Source organism: Scomber scombrus, chromosome 5, assembly GCF_963691925.1.
Source record: "Scomber scombrus chromosome 5, fScoSco1.1, whole genome shotgun sequence".
In the NCBI taxonomy this organism is placed as follows: domain Eukaryota; kingdom Metazoa; phylum Chordata; class Actinopteri; order Scombriformes; family Scombridae; genus Scomber; species Scomber scombrus.
The window spans coordinates 33,337,809-33,356,178 of record NC_084974.1 but is presented as its reverse complement, the minus strand read 5'-3'; the positions used below and the strand labels follow the sequence as shown (position 1 = coordinate 33,356,178).

Below are 18,370 nucleotides of genomic sequence, written 5' to 3'. Positions count from 1 at the left end.
AAATGAGACAGTAAGAATAATGGATTTGAATGATCCCTGTACTCTGCATGATGGATGTTGCAAATTGCTCTTTTCTGAAGAATAAACAATGACTGTACATTAGATTTGTAATTATTGGCCCAAACTTCAGCGCAGTAACTTAAGTATGGTGAGACCAGTGAACAGTACAAAATGTGAAGCGCTTTATAATCCAGGACCTGTTTGGCTTCACTTAATACTGCAATGCTCCTTTTGGGATGTATATGTTTAATGTTTGCCTTCCAACAAAGCTTTTCATCAATTATGACCCCAACAAATCTATTTTCAGTAACCTGTTCAATATTCACACCATCTATCTGTATTTTTACTTGTTTGTTTCTTCTGCAGTGAAACAACATTACTTTAGTTTTATTCAAATTTAGTGACAATTTATTTTTTATCAAACCAGGTTTTTAGTTTGATCATTTCCATGGTTACCATATCTTGTAGTTAATCATCACCAGAACAAAAACTATGAGTGTGATCCGCAGAAAGAACAAGCTTCAATACCTTTGATATGTGACATATGTCATAAAACATGTTGGTCCCAATACTGACCCCTGTGGGACCGCAGGTCCAAACATTTAGAGCAACTGTCACCTAACCTCACAAACTGCTGTCTGTTACTTTAATAACTTTGAATCCAAACCAAGACTTCTCCCCTAATCCCATAACGTTCCTATGTATTTAATAAGAGGATAACTCATTTTCTGAGATCCATTTTTAATAATACTGTTCAGAAAGCTCCATATTTCCTTCATATTGCCTGTTTGTTTCTAATAGTGTCCTATAGTACTCCTTCTTTCTTGCCCTCAACATGTTAGTTCACTTATTTTTATACTTCTTATATTTATTTTCTGACTTTTGAGTTTTATATTTTATGAACTCTCATTTATTAAACCCTTAGTTAGCCATGGACATTCAGCATGTTTTATTTGTTTAGTATATTGTTTTATTGGACAGTTTATATTATATAATGACCTGAACTGTTGAATTTACATTCAGACAAACATCAGACGCAGCTGGAATCAAGTTTCACTTTGAAAAACATTCTCATCTAAAGGTCCACTTACTCTGTATGTCCAAAGCTTTCAGTCACATCTCATGGTCTTCCTCAGTGATGGAGGGTCTCAGTTGTCATGGAGATGGTTTAAGTTTGAATGGTTTCAGTAAAGTAGTTAATAAATCAACAGATGATAAACTGCAGCTGTATTGTGTCTCGTTCTCTCCATCAGATGCCTGTGAACTGGAACTGGATCCAAACACAATGAACACAAACCTCAAACTGTCTGATAACAACAGGAAGGTGACACATGTGGAGGATCAGTCATATCCTGATCATCCAGACAGATTTGATGTCTGGGATCAGCTGCTGTGTAGAAATGTTCTGACTGGTCGCTGTTACTGGGAGGTCGAGTGGAGAGGAAGAGTTTATATATCAGTGAGTTACAGAAGAATCAGCAGGAAAGGAGACAGTGCTGACTGTGTGTTTGGAAGGAATGATCAGTCCTGGAGTCTGGACTGCTCTGATGATGGTTACTCTGTCTGTCACAATAAGATAAAAACACCCATCTCCTCCTCCTCCTCCTCCTCCTCCTCCTCCTCCTCCTCCTCCTCCTCCTCCTCCTCCTCCTCCTCTGTCTCTAACAGAGTAGCAGTGTATGTGGACTGTCCTGCTGGCACTCTGTCCTTCTACAGAGTCTCCTCTGACTCACTGATCCACTTCCACACCTTCAACACCACATTCACTGATCCTCTGTGTGCTGGGTTTGCAGTCTGGTCATATGGTTCCTCCGTGTCTCTGTAGGAGGAGCAGTGAGGAGTAAAGAGGAGCAGAGTGGAGAAGTGAGGAGTAAAGAGGAGCAGTGAGGAGCAGAGAGGAGCAGAGAGGAGCAGTGAGGAGCAGAGAGGAGCAGTGAGGAGCAGAGAGGAGCAGCGAGGAGCAGAGAGGAGCAGTGAGGAGCAGTGAGGAGCAGAGAGGAGCAGAGAGGAGCAAAGAGGAGCAAAGAGGAGTAAAGAGGAGCAGTGAGGAGCAGTGAGGAGCAGAGAGGAGCAGCGAGGAGCAGAGAGGAGCAGTGAGGAGCAGTGAGGAGCAGAGAGGAGCAAAGAGGAGCAAAGAGGAGTAAAGAGGAGCAGAGAGGAGAAGTGAGGAGCAGAGAGGAGCAGTGAGGAGCAAAGAGGAGCAGAGGGGAGCAGTGAGGAGCAGAGAGGAGCAGTGAGGAGCAAAGAGGAGCAGAGGGGAGCAGTGAGGAGCAGAGAGGAGTAAAGAGGAGCAGAGAGGAGCAGTGAGGAGCAGTGAGGAGTAAAGAGGAGCAGTGATGAGCAGAGAGGAGCAGTCAGGAGTAAAGAGGAGCAGTGATGAGCAGAGAGGAGCAGTGAGGAGTAAAGAGGAGCAGTGAGGAGTAAAGAGGAGCAGTGAGGAGCAGAAACTGGTTTTATTAATAAATGTTTTTTATTTCACATTTTACAGTTTTTACATTTTCAGCAAAATAAATTCAAACTATGTTTAACTTTGTTGTAATAAAACCACTGGTTTAATTCTATTTTGTATTAAAGTCATTGTTTTTTTATTTCTTTCAATAGATTTTTAATGATATGAGGTCTTTATGTCATTTGGTGCAACCATTCATCATGTGGTGTGACCAATAATACCAATAACTGTATTAAATATCACTTTTAATATTAACCACTGATACAGTATGATTAACTGAAATGTATTTTTTAATTCTTAAAATCATTTAAAAGCAATTTACAGGAAAAATAAGTCTTACATACATTTAAGAAGTCAACTGTGACATCATAGAACATAAATATGAGATTATTATTTACAAAAACTCAAAAGACAAACAAATCATTTGTTTCTAAACACTTTATATTACTCAAAACTTGTAAAAAAATTCTCCTTTCCTTCCTTCCTTCCTTCTTTCCTTCCCTCCTTCCTTCATCCCTCCTTTCCTTCCTTCCTTCTTTCCTTCCTTCCTTCCTTCTTCCTCCCTTCTTTCTTCCTCCCTTCCTTCCTCCTTTCCTCCCTTCCATCCTTCCTTCCTTCCATCCTTCCTCCCTCCCTTCCTTCTTCCACCCTTCCTTCCTTCCTTCCTTCCTTCCTCCCTCCCTTCCTTCTTCCTCCCTTCCTTCCTTCCATCCTTCCACCCTTCCTTCCTTCCTTCCTCCCTCCCTTCTTTCTTCCTCCCTTCCTTCCTCCTTTCCTCCCTTCCATCCTTCCTTCCTTCCATCCTCCCTTCCTTCCTCCCTCCCTTCCTTCCTTGACTCGCTGCTGAGCTTTTTAGAGGACTGCTGTGGTGTTGGTGGTTGAAGTGAGGTCGTCAGCAGTGTGAACCCCTTCCTTCCTTCCTTCTTCCTCCCTCCTTCCTTCCTTCCTTCCTTCCTTCCTTCCTTCCTTCCTCGCTTCCATCGTTCCTCCCTCCCTTCCTTCTTCCTCCCTTCATTCCTTCCATCCTTCCACCCTTCCTTCCTTCCTTCCTTCCTCCCTCCCTTCCTTCCTTCCTCCCTCCCTTCCTTCCTCCCTCCCTTCCTTCCTCCCTTCCTTCCTCCCTCCCTTCCTTCCTTGACTCGCTGCTGAGCTTTTTAGAGTACTGCTGTGGTGTTGGTGGTTGAAGTGAGGTCGTCAGCAGTGTGAACCCCTTCCTTCCTTCCTTCTTCCTCCCTCCTTCCTTCCTTCCTTCCTTCCTTCCTTCCTTCCTCGCTTCCATCGTTCCTCCCTCCCTTCCTTCTTCCTCCCTTCATTCCTTCCATCCTTCCACCCTTCCTTCCTTCCTTCCTTCCTCCCTCCCTTCCTTCCTTCCTCCCTCCCTTCCTTCCTCCCTCCCTTCCTTCCTCCCTTCCTTCCTCCCTCCCTTCCTTCCTTGACTCGCTGCTGAGCTTTTTAGAGGACTGCCGTGGTGTTGGTGGTTGAAGTGAGGTCGTCAGCAGTGTGAACCCCCAAGTACTTCACACTGCTGGTCTTCTCCACAGCAGTCCCGTCGATGAGCAGTGGTGCACGATCCTGTTTGCCAGCCCTCCTGAAGTCTATCACAACATAATGTTTCATAAGTCTGTGAGCAGGAAACAGATACACAGCAGGAATGCAGCTTTTTATCCACGTGTTTGTCAAAAGAGATTTATAATATAATAAAGTATAATATAAAATAAATATAATATAATACTTGGCCCCTCCTCTAAACATCCCATAATCAGGGCTAGATGATTGAAGGTCCTTCCTCTTGCTGCCATGAGCTCTGGACAGAGGTGGCTGATATTGAACTGCTAGAAGTTGTAGTTAGTGAGGGCTAACTGTGGTTGTGTTTAGGTTCCCTGTAGGAGCCTCCTGCTTATAGACTCCTTTCACTACTACGCTGGTAAGAGGCTCAGACCAGAGGCCCGTTGGAGGATCTGAACTTTACTTTGAGTCCTGTAAGTGTTAAAAACAAACAATAATAGCTGAGTGTTTCCCATATTTACTCCTGTTGTCCACTCACTCTTGGCCGGAGAGCAGCGATGAGAAATGACAGCAGACTATAACAGAGACTAATATTGGCCTCTCGTCCTCTGCTCTGTCTCACGTGTGACTGACAGCTCTACACTCCCCCTGCTGGAGCCCTGCAGTAACTACACCACCCCTCCCCCTGCTGGAGCCCTGCAGTAACTACACCACCGCTCCCCCTGCTGGAGCCCTGCAGTAACTACACCACCGCTCCCCCTGCTGGAGCCCTGCAGTAACTACACCACCGCTCCCCCTGCTGGAGCCCTGCAGTAACTACACCACCGCTCCCCCTGCTGGAGCCCTGCAGTAACTACACCACCACTCACCCTGCTGGAGCCCTGCAGTAACTTCACCACCGCTCCCCCTGCTGGAGCCCTGCAGTAACTACAACAACACTACAGCTGCTGTTAGATTAACATTAGAAACACAGTGAAATAACATGAAATAAATCAAAATTAATTTAGAATCAATTCACACATTGCTCCACAATGTGTGAATGTGTGACACAAACTCCGTCTAGTCGCAGCAGCTGATCCAGCTGTGATCAGGTTCACGTGACACTGCGGAGGAAAGGACGAGTCATTTCTCTCAAATCAAAGCTCCTCCTTCCTCAGGTGGTTTCCTCAGGTAGAATACAGGTGAGTGCTTACTTTCACCTGTCTGCAAACACGGAAGAGAAGCAGCGCGAGGAAGAGGTAGGCAGTGTATTAATAACAATATGATGAATATGATGTAAAGTGAGAAATGTATTTAACCCTGTAGAAAGCAGAGACATCTCTCCGTATATGCACACTGTAATGAAGCTTTCCAGAGAACTGATTGCAGATATAATGATCAGTCATCACGACATTAAGCAGGCCGCTGGTTTGGCTGCTAGTTATTAGTGATGGCGGATCGATACCTAAATATACATGTTTCCATCCTAATAGTTCATCTTTAAATAATCATTTCATCAGATTATTAAATCTAATATAATGTTCAGAGACCGGCTGTAGTTAGACACACAGGAACAAACTCAGCTGCTGGTTGCAGAAATGTGCGTGTGCATGTGATGGAAAGTTCACTTCCTACATGAACTAGTTCAAAGTTCAGTTCACACATTTTAAAATGAACTAGTTCAGTTCATAGTTCATAATTCAACATGTTGAACTAGTTCATATGTCTTTTTTTCCAATCTGTTGCTGCGAGCTATTATTTTTCTAAATGATTGCCACAGCTCATATAGAACCACAGATCAGTTTTAACACTGAAACTATGCGTCTGATTTGTAAATAGTTGTCAGTAATCACACGAAGATGCTGTATTAATGGTCTGAGGTAGAGCTGCTCTGCTGCCTTCATGTGTTTTTGCCTCCATGCTTCGCATTGTGATGGCGCATGCGGCGGTGCGACTCTGTGCTGGCTGCTGTTGCCAGATTGGGTTTTATTCCCGCTACATGTTAAGGCTGTTTACGGTGTGTTTTAGCCGGGTTTTCTCTCTTGAACCAAGTTAAACTGTGAGAGAGAGCCGTTCACTAACGCCAGAATGAACGCGTTCACAATAACGTTCATCAGGCAGAAATACAGAACGATCAGTTCACGTTCACACAAAATATGAACGAGTGTGTGTGTGTGTGTGTGTGTGTGTGTGTGTGTGTGTGTGTGTGTGTGTGTGTGTGTGTGTGTGTGTGTGTGTGTGTGTGTGTGTGTGTGTGTGTGTGTGTGTGTGTGTGTGTGTGTGTGTGTGTGAGCTGCAGGGTTGAGTGGAGGTGTGTGTTGTGTTGATATTAATGTGTCATTACCAGTGGTGACCAATAGAGGGGGCTGTTGATTGTGAATGAGAGGTAGAGGTTATTCAGTACTGGGATGAGGAAGTAAATAAACGTTGTGAGCTAGTTAGCTCACATGAAAGACAAAAGACTATTCATTTTAAAAGATGAACAAGACATGTGTGTGTGTATGTGTGTGTGTGTGTGCGCGCTGCAGGGTTGAGTGGAGGTGTGTGTGTGTGTGTGTGCGCGTGTGCGTGTGCGTGTGCGTGTGAGCTGCAGGGTTGAGTGGAGGTGTGTGGGGAAGTTTATTAGTGCTGTTGAACGTAACCGCTGTGAAATTATCAGAAAATAACGTTTTATTGATCTGATTCAGGCTTTCTGACTCTCTTCATTCACTCTCTAGCTCGCTCCACCACAGCTAACACAACAGCATCAGTCCATCCGGTGTTTCTGTTTAACTGGTGACTTTCTCACATTATAAGAAACGTTAGGTGGTGAATGAGTCTTCTGAACACTATTTAATTTTAGTGTAACTTAGATAGTATTTATTTATGAGTATTAATGTGAAAGATGAAGAGGGAACCTTTCCTGTGGTCTCGTGTGACTGACAGCTCTACACTCCCCCTGCTGGAGCCCTGCAGTAACTACACCACCGCTCCCCCTGCTGGAGCCTTGCAGTAATTACAACAACACTACAGCTGCTGTTAGATTAACATTAGAAACACACAAAGAACTCTTCTCACAGTGCTGCAGCTGACTAAACTACATTTAAAACACAAGATAAAACTATAACCTTACAATGCTAACAATGTACATTATTACATCTCAGTGTTAAAAGACAAGAAAAGTTATAAGACCATCTCCAAGTGGAATATAGTTTGTCACAGTTTGGTTAGAGTACGGGCCTTTGTTTCTAATCCTTTTTCTTTTTCTTGTCATTATTTAAAGCTTGGTGCAGTTCTTGAGCTCTATCTAAATCATCCAGGAGTTATGAGCTCCATATAAATTCAGAGAGGTCCTTTTTGTGTGTTTCTAGTATAACACTGGTTGCCTGTATTTCAGTGGATACTTGCTTATGATGTGTGATCTTCTGAGAGTGTACTGCTGTTTTCTTTTCTCTATTTTTGGGTTCAAAGCTTTATTAGGAGCCTCCATTCCTGCCTGTGTATTTCAGCTGCAAGTATCAAGTAATATAGTCAGTGCTGCATGTTTTTAAAGTGTTACTGAGCAGTTAGCTGTTCATGTGTGAACTCTGTCACACTATTACTAATAATAATGTACATTGATATTAATATTGCTATTGTACTGCCCATTGTTCCACTATGACAGCACTATGTAAACTTTCACTGACTGCTAATACTATAAAATCATTTATATGAGTATGAATGTAATATACAGTAGGGGAGACTAGGGTAAGTTGAGCCAAAGAGTCATTGAGCCACCCCTTGTTGCTAGGAAATGGTAAAAAAACATTGATCATGTGACCAAATATTTAGTAGGCTCATCTTACCCCATACAAAGGGGAAGTTGTGTTTTTTTTTGGACATGCTATATTATGGAAACAGTTATGTTTACACTCATTCTATTTGATATATATGTAGCGATAAAACTATGATTTCCTTGATGTAGTGATCCTAAATATGAAAAATGGCTCATCTTACCCCAGTCTCCTCTATGTACTCCATATAATATAAAGATTAGACTCATCTTTTGGGTCATTTTCATCACAGCACCCTGCTGGTTGTAATGAATGAGCATGTTGTTGTGTTTGTGTGTAGGTGTTTCTCTGCTATGGATCAGTGTGAGGACAGAGAGGAGGGAGTCCCTCCCTCTAAAAGCTCTCTGTGTGGGGAACATGACAGCCAGACCAAAGCTCAGAGGTGAGATGAGGATCTCTAACTGTCCATCACTGTTCTCCACTCACATCACTCCACCATCATTATTCACACTCACTGTCACATCTGACACTCAACTACTGAATAATAAGTCACAATAACTCAGAATGAACTACAAACTTTGTGAGTTAACAAAGAGCTCAACCACTGATTAGTCAACTAATCAACTAAGATGAGACAGCATCTTTCATCAGATGACATTTTGATGAACAGGAGAACGTTTCTCATCCACTGTCTTCTTACTGATTTTCATTCTGCTTCTAAAACTTCAGCTGCTGACAGTCTGCTCAACATTCATCTTTTTAAACTCTTTGATTTGTTGTTTGATAGTATCACGATGCAGCAGCAGAGAGCAGACTCTCCTGAACCCAGCTGTGTGTCCATGAAGAGTGACTGGTCTATGGATGAGCCTATTAAGTTTAAAGATGGACAACCTGCTGATGGAAGGTAAGAAGTTAAAAATGGTTGGTTGGCTGTTTAGGCTGAATATACCTCCTGTGTTATGTGGGGCGGAACAGGTGAACCAGGCACAAACACCACAGACAGGTGAAAGAAAATGAGTGAGAGCAGTATATGTAGTGAGGAGCTGATGATGGAATTACACAGTGGCAGCAAGTGAGCAGGTGGGTTTGAAACCGAAGGCAGGGACAGAAACAGACAGGACAACACAAACAGAGCTTCAACAGGAATCATGACAGTCGCCCCTCAAGGGACAGCTCCCAAATGTCCCTCCAGGCTGGTCAGGAGGGAGAAAACAAAGAGGAGAAAGAAGGCAGGGCTGATGGGCAGGACCACTCTGGAGGTTGAAAGATCTGCTCAGGGCAGAAACTTTGGAGACCAAGGTGTCAACAAAACCACGTAGAAAGCAGACCAAGAGACAGGAGGAACTTAGCAGGGGGGGGCTGATGTTTTGGGAGCTGGCTGGGTGTCTATGGAGGCAGCAGAGACTCAGTGAAGCTGGACTGCAGTTCTTTGGTGTTAACTACATGCTTTTTTCACTTCTTTATTCATATCAGGATGCAGCAGCAGAGAGCAGACTCTCCTGAACCCAGCTGTGTGTCCATAAAGAGTGACCGGTCTATGGGTTGTCCTGTTAACTTTAAAGATGGACAACCTGATGATGGAAGGTAAGAATTTAACATCCAATAATCAGAGCAGCATTTACAGGAGTTCATTAAGTCATCATGACAGAACATCTTTAATAAGCTGAGTGCAGATTTGAGTCATTAAATGTCCTTAAACGTGATGTTTTCTCCACAGAGTTCAGCAGCAGAGCTCAGAGGTTCCCAGTGATCAGTCTGCACAGCAGCATCAAACACAGCTGGACTCCATATTTATGGTGTGTACATGTACAAACACACCTTTTACTATTAACTCCATCAACCACAGATGAAATACTAAAGTAGCATTCAGGTCCTAACAGTGTCCATGCTGCTCTGTTTAGACCAGCAGGCCTTCAGACTGACACATGAATCACATGTTGTGTTCTACCAGTTTAAATGAAATGTTCACTTTATCTTTCTGTTCCAGCTGCTGGAGGAGAACATCGTCACTTTTGTGAAGAACGAGCTGAAGAGAGTCCAGAGGGGTCTGAGTCCAGATGACCCAGAATGCTTAGAGAGTCAGAGTGAGGATGAGGAGGTGTTGGACGGTGAGGAGGAAGAGCAGAGGAGGAGCAGCAGAGAGGCATTTCTGAAGATCACACTGCACTTCCTGAGGAGAATGAAGCAGGAGGAGCTGGCTGAGCGTCTGCAGAGCAGTAAGAGGATTTTAACAGATTTAACATGATGGAGAGGAAATGGAGGCAACATGGGAGAGGTTTATATTTCAAACTCTGCTGTAAATATGCTGCACACATCTGCATCAGATCAGAGGCTGTTTGTCCTCCACTGATGAGCTGAATAAAACTGATGGAGGAGGAAAAACTACACAGACACACTTACATGTTCAGATTTCTAGACTTTCTTTAGGATCCACTCACTGATTTCATTTGTTGTTTGTTCATTCAGGAACTCGGGCTGCAAAGTGTCGACGTAAACTCAAGTCTAACCTGGAGAAGAAGTTCCAGTGTCTGTTTGAGGGGATCGCTAAAGCAGGAAACCCAACCCTTCTGAATCAGATCTACACACCGCTCTACATCACAGAGGGAGGGACTGCAGAGGTCAATGATGAACATGAGATCAGACAGATTGAAACAGCATCCAGGAAACCAGACAGACCAGAAACAACAATCAGACAAGAAGACTTCTTTAAAGCCTCACCTGGAAGAGATGAAGCAATCAGAACAGTGATGACAAAGGGAGTGGCTGGCATTGGGAAAACAGTCTTAACACAGAAGTTCACTCTGGACTGGGCTGAAGACAAAGCCAACCAGGACATACACTTCACATTTCCATTCACTTTCAGAGAGCTGAATGTGCTGAAAGAGAAAAAGTACAGCTTGGTGGAACTTGTTCATCACTTCTTTACTGAAACCAAAGAAGCAGGAATCTGCAGGTTTGAAGAGTTCCAGGTTGTGTTCATCTTTGACGGTCTGGATGAGTGTCGACTTCCTCTGGACTTCCACAACAATGAGATCCTGACTGATGTTACAGAGTCCACCTCAGTGGATGTGCTGCTGACAAACCTCATCAGGGGGAAACTGCTTCCCTCTGCTCGCCTCTGGATAACCACACGACCTGCAGCAGCCAATCAGATCCCTCCTGAGTGTGTCGGCATGGTGACAGAGGTCAGAGGGTTCACTGACCCACAGAAGGAGGAGTACTTCAGGAAGAGATTCAGAGATGAGGAGCAGGCCAGCACCATCATCTCCCACATCAAGACATCACGAAGCCTCCACATCATGTGCCACATCCCAGTCTTCTGCTGGATCACTGCTACAGTTCTGGAGGATGTGTTGAAAAGCAGAGAGAGAGGAGAGCTGCCCAAGACCCTGACTGAGATGTACATCCACTTCCTGGTGCTTCAGTCCAAACTGAAGAACGTCAAATATGATGGAGGAGCTGAGACAGATCCACACTGGAGTAAGAAGAGCAGGAAGATGATTAAGTCTCTGGGAAAACTGGCTTTTGAGCAGCTGCAGAAAGGCAACCTGATCTTCTATGAATCAGACCTGACAGAGTGTGGCATCGATATCAGAGCAGCCTCAGTGTATTCAGGAGTGTTCACACAGGTCTTTAAAGAGGAGAGAGGGCTGTACCAGGACAAGGTGTTCTGCTTCGTCCATCTGAGCCTTCAGGAGTTTCTGGCTGCTCTTCATGTCCATCTGAAATTCATCAAGTCTGGAGTCAATCTGCTGGAAGAAGAACAAACAACTTCCTGGTCTGAAGTGTTCGGAGGCAAATCACCACGTTTCTACCAGAGAGCTGTGGACGAGGCCTTAAACAGCCCAAATGGACACCTGGACTTGTTCCTCCGCTTCCTCCTGGGTCTTTCACTGCAGACCAATCAGACTCTCCTACGAGGTCTGCTGACACAGACAGGAAGTAGCTCAAAGACCAATCAGAAAACAGTTGATTACATCAAGAAGAAGATCAGTGAGAATGTGTCTGTAGAGAGAAGCATCAATCTGTTCCACTGTCTGAATGAACTGAATGATCGTTCTCTAGTGGAGGAGATCCAACAGTCCCTGAGATCAGGAAGTCTCTCCACAGATAAACTGTCTCCTGCTCAGTGGTCAGCTCTGGTCTTCATCTTACTGTCATCAGAAAAAGATCTGGACGTGTTCGACCTGAAGAAATACTCTGCTTCAGAGGAGGCTCTTCTGAGGCTGCTGCCAGTGGTCAAAGCCTCCAACAAAGCTCTGTAGGTGCACACAGAACTATCCAGATTAATGTAGTTTCATCTTTGCTCAATGAAGAAAAGTAATGTTTGCAATTCTTTTGTTCTGCTGATTCTTCTCCAGGTTGAGTGACTGTAACCTCTCAGAGAGAAGCTGTGTAGCTCTGTCCTCAGTTCTCAGCTCCCAGTCCTCTAGTCTGAGAGATCTGGACCTGAGTCACAACAACCTGCAGGATTCAGGAGTGAAGCAGCTTTCAGCTGGACTGGAGAGTCCACACTGTGGACTGGAAACTCTCAGGTCAGTTTTATTACTGTGTATATAAAGTCATATTTTTGGCTTCTCCTCAGTTTGTAGTTTACATGAAGAGTTTATGATAAAAAGATTTAATCTCATCATTTAACTTTTTAAACGTTTGAACACTGAATGAAATTAAGTTAGAATATTATGGAAGACACTAAGTTGCCTAATTAAATGATTGTGATCACACAGTGAACATTGTTGGAATGAAAAATAAGAACTAAGTTAAAACATCAGTAAATTTCTCTGAAATCTTCTTTAGATATTCTGTGGAACAATGTTTAACTTTAACGACATTTCTTCTTCAACATAAATCAGAATGCAGCCTCCAGCAGGAACATGTGCTTTCTCTCCTACTACTAACCTAAAATGTATCTGCATGACACCAACATACAGCAGGGGGCGCTGAGTGTCAGCATAAAGGCCTGAAAGACAAAATCCTGTTTATCTCATTAGATGAACTGTTCTGTGTGTTCAGTCTGTCAGGATGTCTGATCACAGAGGAAGGCTGTGCTTCCCTGGCCTCAGCTCTGCGCTCCAACCCCTCCCATCTGAGAGAGCTGGACCTGAGCTACAATCATCCAGGAGACTCAGGAGAGAAGCTTCTGTCTGCTGGACTGGAGGATCCACACTGGAGACTGGACACTCTCAGGTATGGACAGACAGGTGGACACTGTCAGGTATGGACAGACAGGTGGACACTCTCAGGTATGGACAGACAGGTGGACACTCCCAGGTATGGACAGACAGGTGGACACTCTCAGGTATGGACAAACAGGTGGACACTCTCAGGTATGGACAGACAGGTGGACACTCTCAGGTATGGACAGACAGGTGGACACTCTCAGGTATGGACAGATGGACACTCTCAGGTATGGACAGACAGTTGGACACTCTCAGGTATGGACAGACAGGTGGACACTCTCAGGTATGGACAGACAGGTGGACACTCTCAGGTATGGACAGATGGACAGACACTCTGACTAACTGAGGGACTATGGTTCATGTTTAATGGTGGATATGAGTGAAGGTGTATGAAGCTGATTGTGTCTTTGTCTCTTCCTCCAGGATGGACCATGGTGGACCGCAGAGAATGAACTGTGAGTGTGTTTTCAGTTTGATTCATGAGAACTTTGAGAAAAACTGGATGAAATATGTAAAAGAAGTGAAAAAAGTTCAAAATGATGGAAAATGTGTTTTGTCAGAAATGGGCGTGGCCTAAACTGACATTTATCTTGAACCAATGAATCCATGAAACAGAAATTTCCTTCTGTTCCTTCACAGTTCAGGAGTTAAAAGAGAAATGTTTTATAAATGTCCACATGGTGGCGCTACCTGCTCCAAAATGTCCCTCATGTCTCTCCTGCAGATAAAGTTCATTCATTCATACTGACTTCAGCTGTTTGGAGCATTTGGACAAAAATGTGTTTGTAACAGACGACAGTTTGAGATGAAAATAATCAGTGGCGGCTGGTGAACATTTTTTTTGGGGGGGGCAGTTTGTTGGGGAGGGGGGTCCTAGAGTTAGTGTCAAACAAACCGTAGCACCACTTCATCAAATTTAAAAAAGAAGGAAAGGAAAGACAATCTAAAAACAACACAACACACTGTAATGGTGCCTAAACACAGCCGGTAGTACTACTTGAACATAACTTCTCAATGACTCTCTGGTTAAAGTCAGTCACCAGTCTCTTTACCATTGACAGCATGGCCAGTGCCTCTCCTGGGTCATGATGGTGTTTCTGAGAAAAGTTTGAATTCTTTTCATGGTTGAGAAGCACTTCTCAGCTTCCGCTGTGGTCATGGGTGATGAGGATCTTTAGGAAAGTGACAGTCTCTGAGAAGACTTCTTTCTTCCTTCAAGGTGTTGCTCAGTGCATCCTCAGGAAATGTTCAAACCTGTCCCCCAGCAGCAAGGTGGCACTAACTAGGTAGTTTATAAATGAGAAGTGTTCCCTGGTGTGTCCCAGTATGGTATCTCTGACCCACAGAGACAGGAATAAAACATAATCAGACATGACAAAATGTCCATTTCACTCACATCACCTAAAGTTACCAACAGTTAAAGTAAAGTTACCAATAAGTCAATGTGCTTAAAAAGAGACACCACCATATATATTGTAGTTATTGTGTCATCAACTAGGTGCACTTTTAGCCTTGTGAACTTGAATTAAAAAGGTTATTAAAAAACTCACCTAACACAGTCTCATAAGTTTAAATAGTTTGTCTAGTGTTTAAGATCTGTAAGAGGACAAACTTAGATTACAAGACAAATTGTTAATTTTGTACATTTTTCTGACCTGCGTTGAACAAAAGTCATTTCCACCACATCTCAATATACAACTGTTATTTAATTATAAATAACTTTACCACTGTAGAATCTTCTGAGACCCTTTTTATAACTATTTTACCAGTTTTTCTATAATGTGCAATAATCATACATCTGTCCAATCACAGTAGATTAAAAACATAAAACAACAATTTGCTGCCAATAAAAGTGGGCGTGTCCTGGAAAACTGAAGTAAGCCAATAAGAGAGCAGCCTCAGGTCACGTGCTTGTGAAGGGTTTACATTGACTCTCATTGGAATCAATTTATAATGAATGCTGACAGGTGCTGAGAGACTTACAGCTGCATTTTACAAGCTAATATGTTTTATTTCATAATTTTATGTTATGTCTTTTGTGTTAATGTTTATTTTCAGACATAAACGAAAAATTTCAAATCCAAAAGGAAAAAAAAAAATCAACCAAGAATGAAACAAATAAAAGAAGCAGACAATGACATTCTTCTGTCAGTAACTGAGCCTGAAAAGGAGCAGGATGAAGTTTACACTTATTTAATTCCTGCCTCTAATTCACAACTTACATTTCTGTACCTGTGTTCCTGTGTAGTATATAGAAATATATTATTATTAATATTATTATCACTATCATTACCGTCTATATCACCATTATTATCTAGTCCTAGTATCATTATTATTATTACCATCATCATCATCATCATCATCATCATCATCATCATCATCATCATCATCATCATCACTTTCATAAATATTATCACCATTAACTCAAAGTAATATAAATAATAGTACACAAAGGACCAAGTCCATTGTCATCCACTCATTTTTGGACACAACCAAATCACATATAATACACATACATATAAATATACATATATAATAATAGCATCTTAATTCCTATACCTACTGAAGATCATTTCTTTGTACCTCTTTATAAAAATCTTAATGTTTGGACATTCCCTCAGTTCCACATTTAGACTGCTGCATAGCCTCACACCACAAACACAAATACAAAAGTTCCTCCTCATCGTTCGCACGCTAACAGTTTAGAAATAAGTCTGACCTCTTAGATTGTAGCCCTCCTCTCTTACACTGAACATGTTTTGGATATTTGCAGGCAGTTGGTTGTTTTTTGCTTCGTACATTGTTTGAGCTATTTGAAATTCCACCAGATCAGCAAACTTCAGTAAATGAGACAGTAAGAATAATGGATTTGAATGATCCCTGTACTCTGCATGATGGATGTTGCAAATTGCTCTTTTCTGAAGAATAAACAATGACTGTACATTAGATTTGTAATTATTGGCCCAAACTTCAGCGCAGTAACTTAAGTATGGTGAGACCAGTGAACAGTACAAAATGTGAAGCGCTTTATAATCCAGGACCTGTTTGGCTTCACTTAATACTGCAATGCTCCTTTTGGGATGTATATGTTTAATGTTTGCCTTCCAACAAAGCTTTTCATCAATTATGACCCCAACAAATCTATTTTCAGTAACCTGTTCAATATTCACACCATCTATCTGTATTTTTACTTGTTTGTTTCTTCTGCAGTGAAACAACATTACTTTAGTTTTATTCAAATTTAGTGACAATTTATTTTTATCAAACCAGGTTTTTAGTTTGATCATTTCCATGGTTACCATATCTTGTAGTTAATCATCACCCGAACAAAAACTATGAGTGTGATCCGCAGAAAGAACAAGCTTCAATACCTTTGATATGTGACATATGTCATAAAACATGTTGGTCCCAATACTGACCCCTGTGGGACCGCAGGTCCAAACATTTAGAGCAACTGTCACCTAACCTCACAAACTGCTGTCTGTTACTTTAATAACTTTGAATCCAAACCAAGACTTCTCCCCTAATCCCATAACGTTCCTATGTATTTAATAAGAGGATAACTCATTTTCTGAGATCCATTTTTAATAATACTGTTCAGAAAGCTCCATATTTCCTTCATATTGCCTGTTTGTTTCTAATAGTGTCCTATAGTACTCCTTCTTTCTTGCCCTCAACATGTTAGTTCACTTATTTTTATACTTCTTATATTTATTTTCTGACTTTTGAGTTTTATATTTTATGAACTCATTTATTAAACCCTTAGTTAGCCATGGACATTCAGCATGTTTTATTTGTTTAGTATATTGTTTTATTGGACAGTTTATATTATATAATGACCTGAACTGTTGAATTTACATTCAGACAAACATCAGACGCAGCTGGAATCAAGTTTCACTTTGAAAAACATTCTCATCTAAAGGTCCACTTACTCTGTATGTCCAAAGCTTTCAGTCACATCTCATGGTCTTCCTCAGTGATGGAGGGTCTCAGTTGTCATGGAGATGGTTTAAGTTTGAATGGTTTCAGTAAAGTAGTTAATAAATCAACAGATGATAAACTGCAGCTGTATTGTGTCTCGTTCTCTCCATCAGATGCCTGTGAACTGGAACTGGATCCAAACACAATGAACACAAACCTCAAACTGTCTGATAACAACAGGAAGGTGACACATGTGGAGGAGCATCAGTCATATCCTGATCATCCAGACAGATTTGACTACTGGTCTCAGCTGCTGTGTAGAAATGTTCTGACTGGTCGATGTTACTGGGAGGTCGAGTGGAGAGGAAGAGTTTATATATCAGTGAGTTACAGAAGAATCAGAAGGAAAGGAGGCAGTGATGACTGTGTGTTTGGATATAATGATCAGTCCTGGAGTCTGGAGTGCTCTGATGGTGGTTACTCTGTCCGTCACAATAAGAGAGAAACATCCATCTCCTCCTCCTCCTCCTCCTCCTCCTCCTCCTCCTCCTCCTCCTCCTCCTCCTCCTCCTCCTCCTCCTCCTCCTCCTCCTCCTCCTCTGTCTCTAACAGAGTAGCAGTGTATGTGGACTGTCCTGCTGGCACTCTGTCCTTCTACAGAGTCTCCTCTGACACACTGATCCACCTCCACACCTTCAACACCACATTCACTGATCCTCTGTGTGCTGGGTTTGCAGTCTGGTGGTCTGGTTCCTCAGTGTCTCTGTAGGAGGAGCAGAGAGGAGTAGAGAGGAATAAAGAGGAGTAAAGAGGAGTAAAGAGGAGCAGAAACTGGTTTTATTAATAAATGTTTTTATTTCACATTTTACAGTTTTTACATTTTCAGCAAAATAAATTCAAACTATTTTGAACTTTGTTGTTTTCATGTTTTTATTCAACAAACTCAAAACAAACATTTTAAATATTCTCATTATTTTTCAAACATTACAGAAACATTTCATCATTTTTACAATCAAATATATTTGAATGTTTTTTTAAATAACGCTAAAAGTTAAAAACATTTGTGATATTTTATAAAATCCACCTGTTTGAGGAATACACACGGCTCAACCAAATCACCTTCCACAGAAGCCTCACACCAGTCAAAAGAATTGGAGGACCCTGGGGAATAACATTCTCTGATGGCAACCACATCAGTGGTGGAACCCCAGGTAAGAGGAAGGAAGTGCCTGAGGGAGCACATTCACCTGCGCACCCATACAGGAAGCATGGTCTGAAATGTTTGGAGCTGGCTCAGTCAGCTCTCTTGCCTGCTCCTGGAGACACCTCACAACCACAGCTCCTGATCGACCATTGAAGACACCACTGGTACAGAACAGTAGATGTTTAAGTTTGGAGGCCATGCTTCCCAAATGCTTTGATTGTGTGTTTGTGGTTGCAATGGTTATTTTTGTTGAGTAAATTGGAAACTTTATTATGATTTTATAGAAGTACTTTGGTACTCGTGCTTTGTTTCTAGTACTCTAATAGTGACCTTTGGTGTAGCTTGTTACTTTAATTGTTAACCTTTTTGAAATGATTTG

General features: G+C 42.2%; 1 protein-coding gene across 1 annotated transcript; it reads left to right on the top strand.

Annotated features, from left to right (window-relative positions):
- Window positions 1-12,054: 12,054 nt before the first annotated feature.
- On the top strand, window positions 12,055-17,556 carry LOC133981087 (uncharacterized; the record flags this gene model as incomplete). The annotated part of the gene is made up of 5 exons (XM_062419973.1): window positions 12,055-12,221; window positions 12,700-12,859; window positions 13,290-13,321; window positions 16,731-17,300; window positions 17,376-17,556. Coding segments are annotated over 5 exons (1,110 nt in total), but the record flags the coding sequence as incomplete, so codon positions are not given.
- Between the last annotated feature and the right edge of the window lie 814 nt (window positions 17,557-18,370).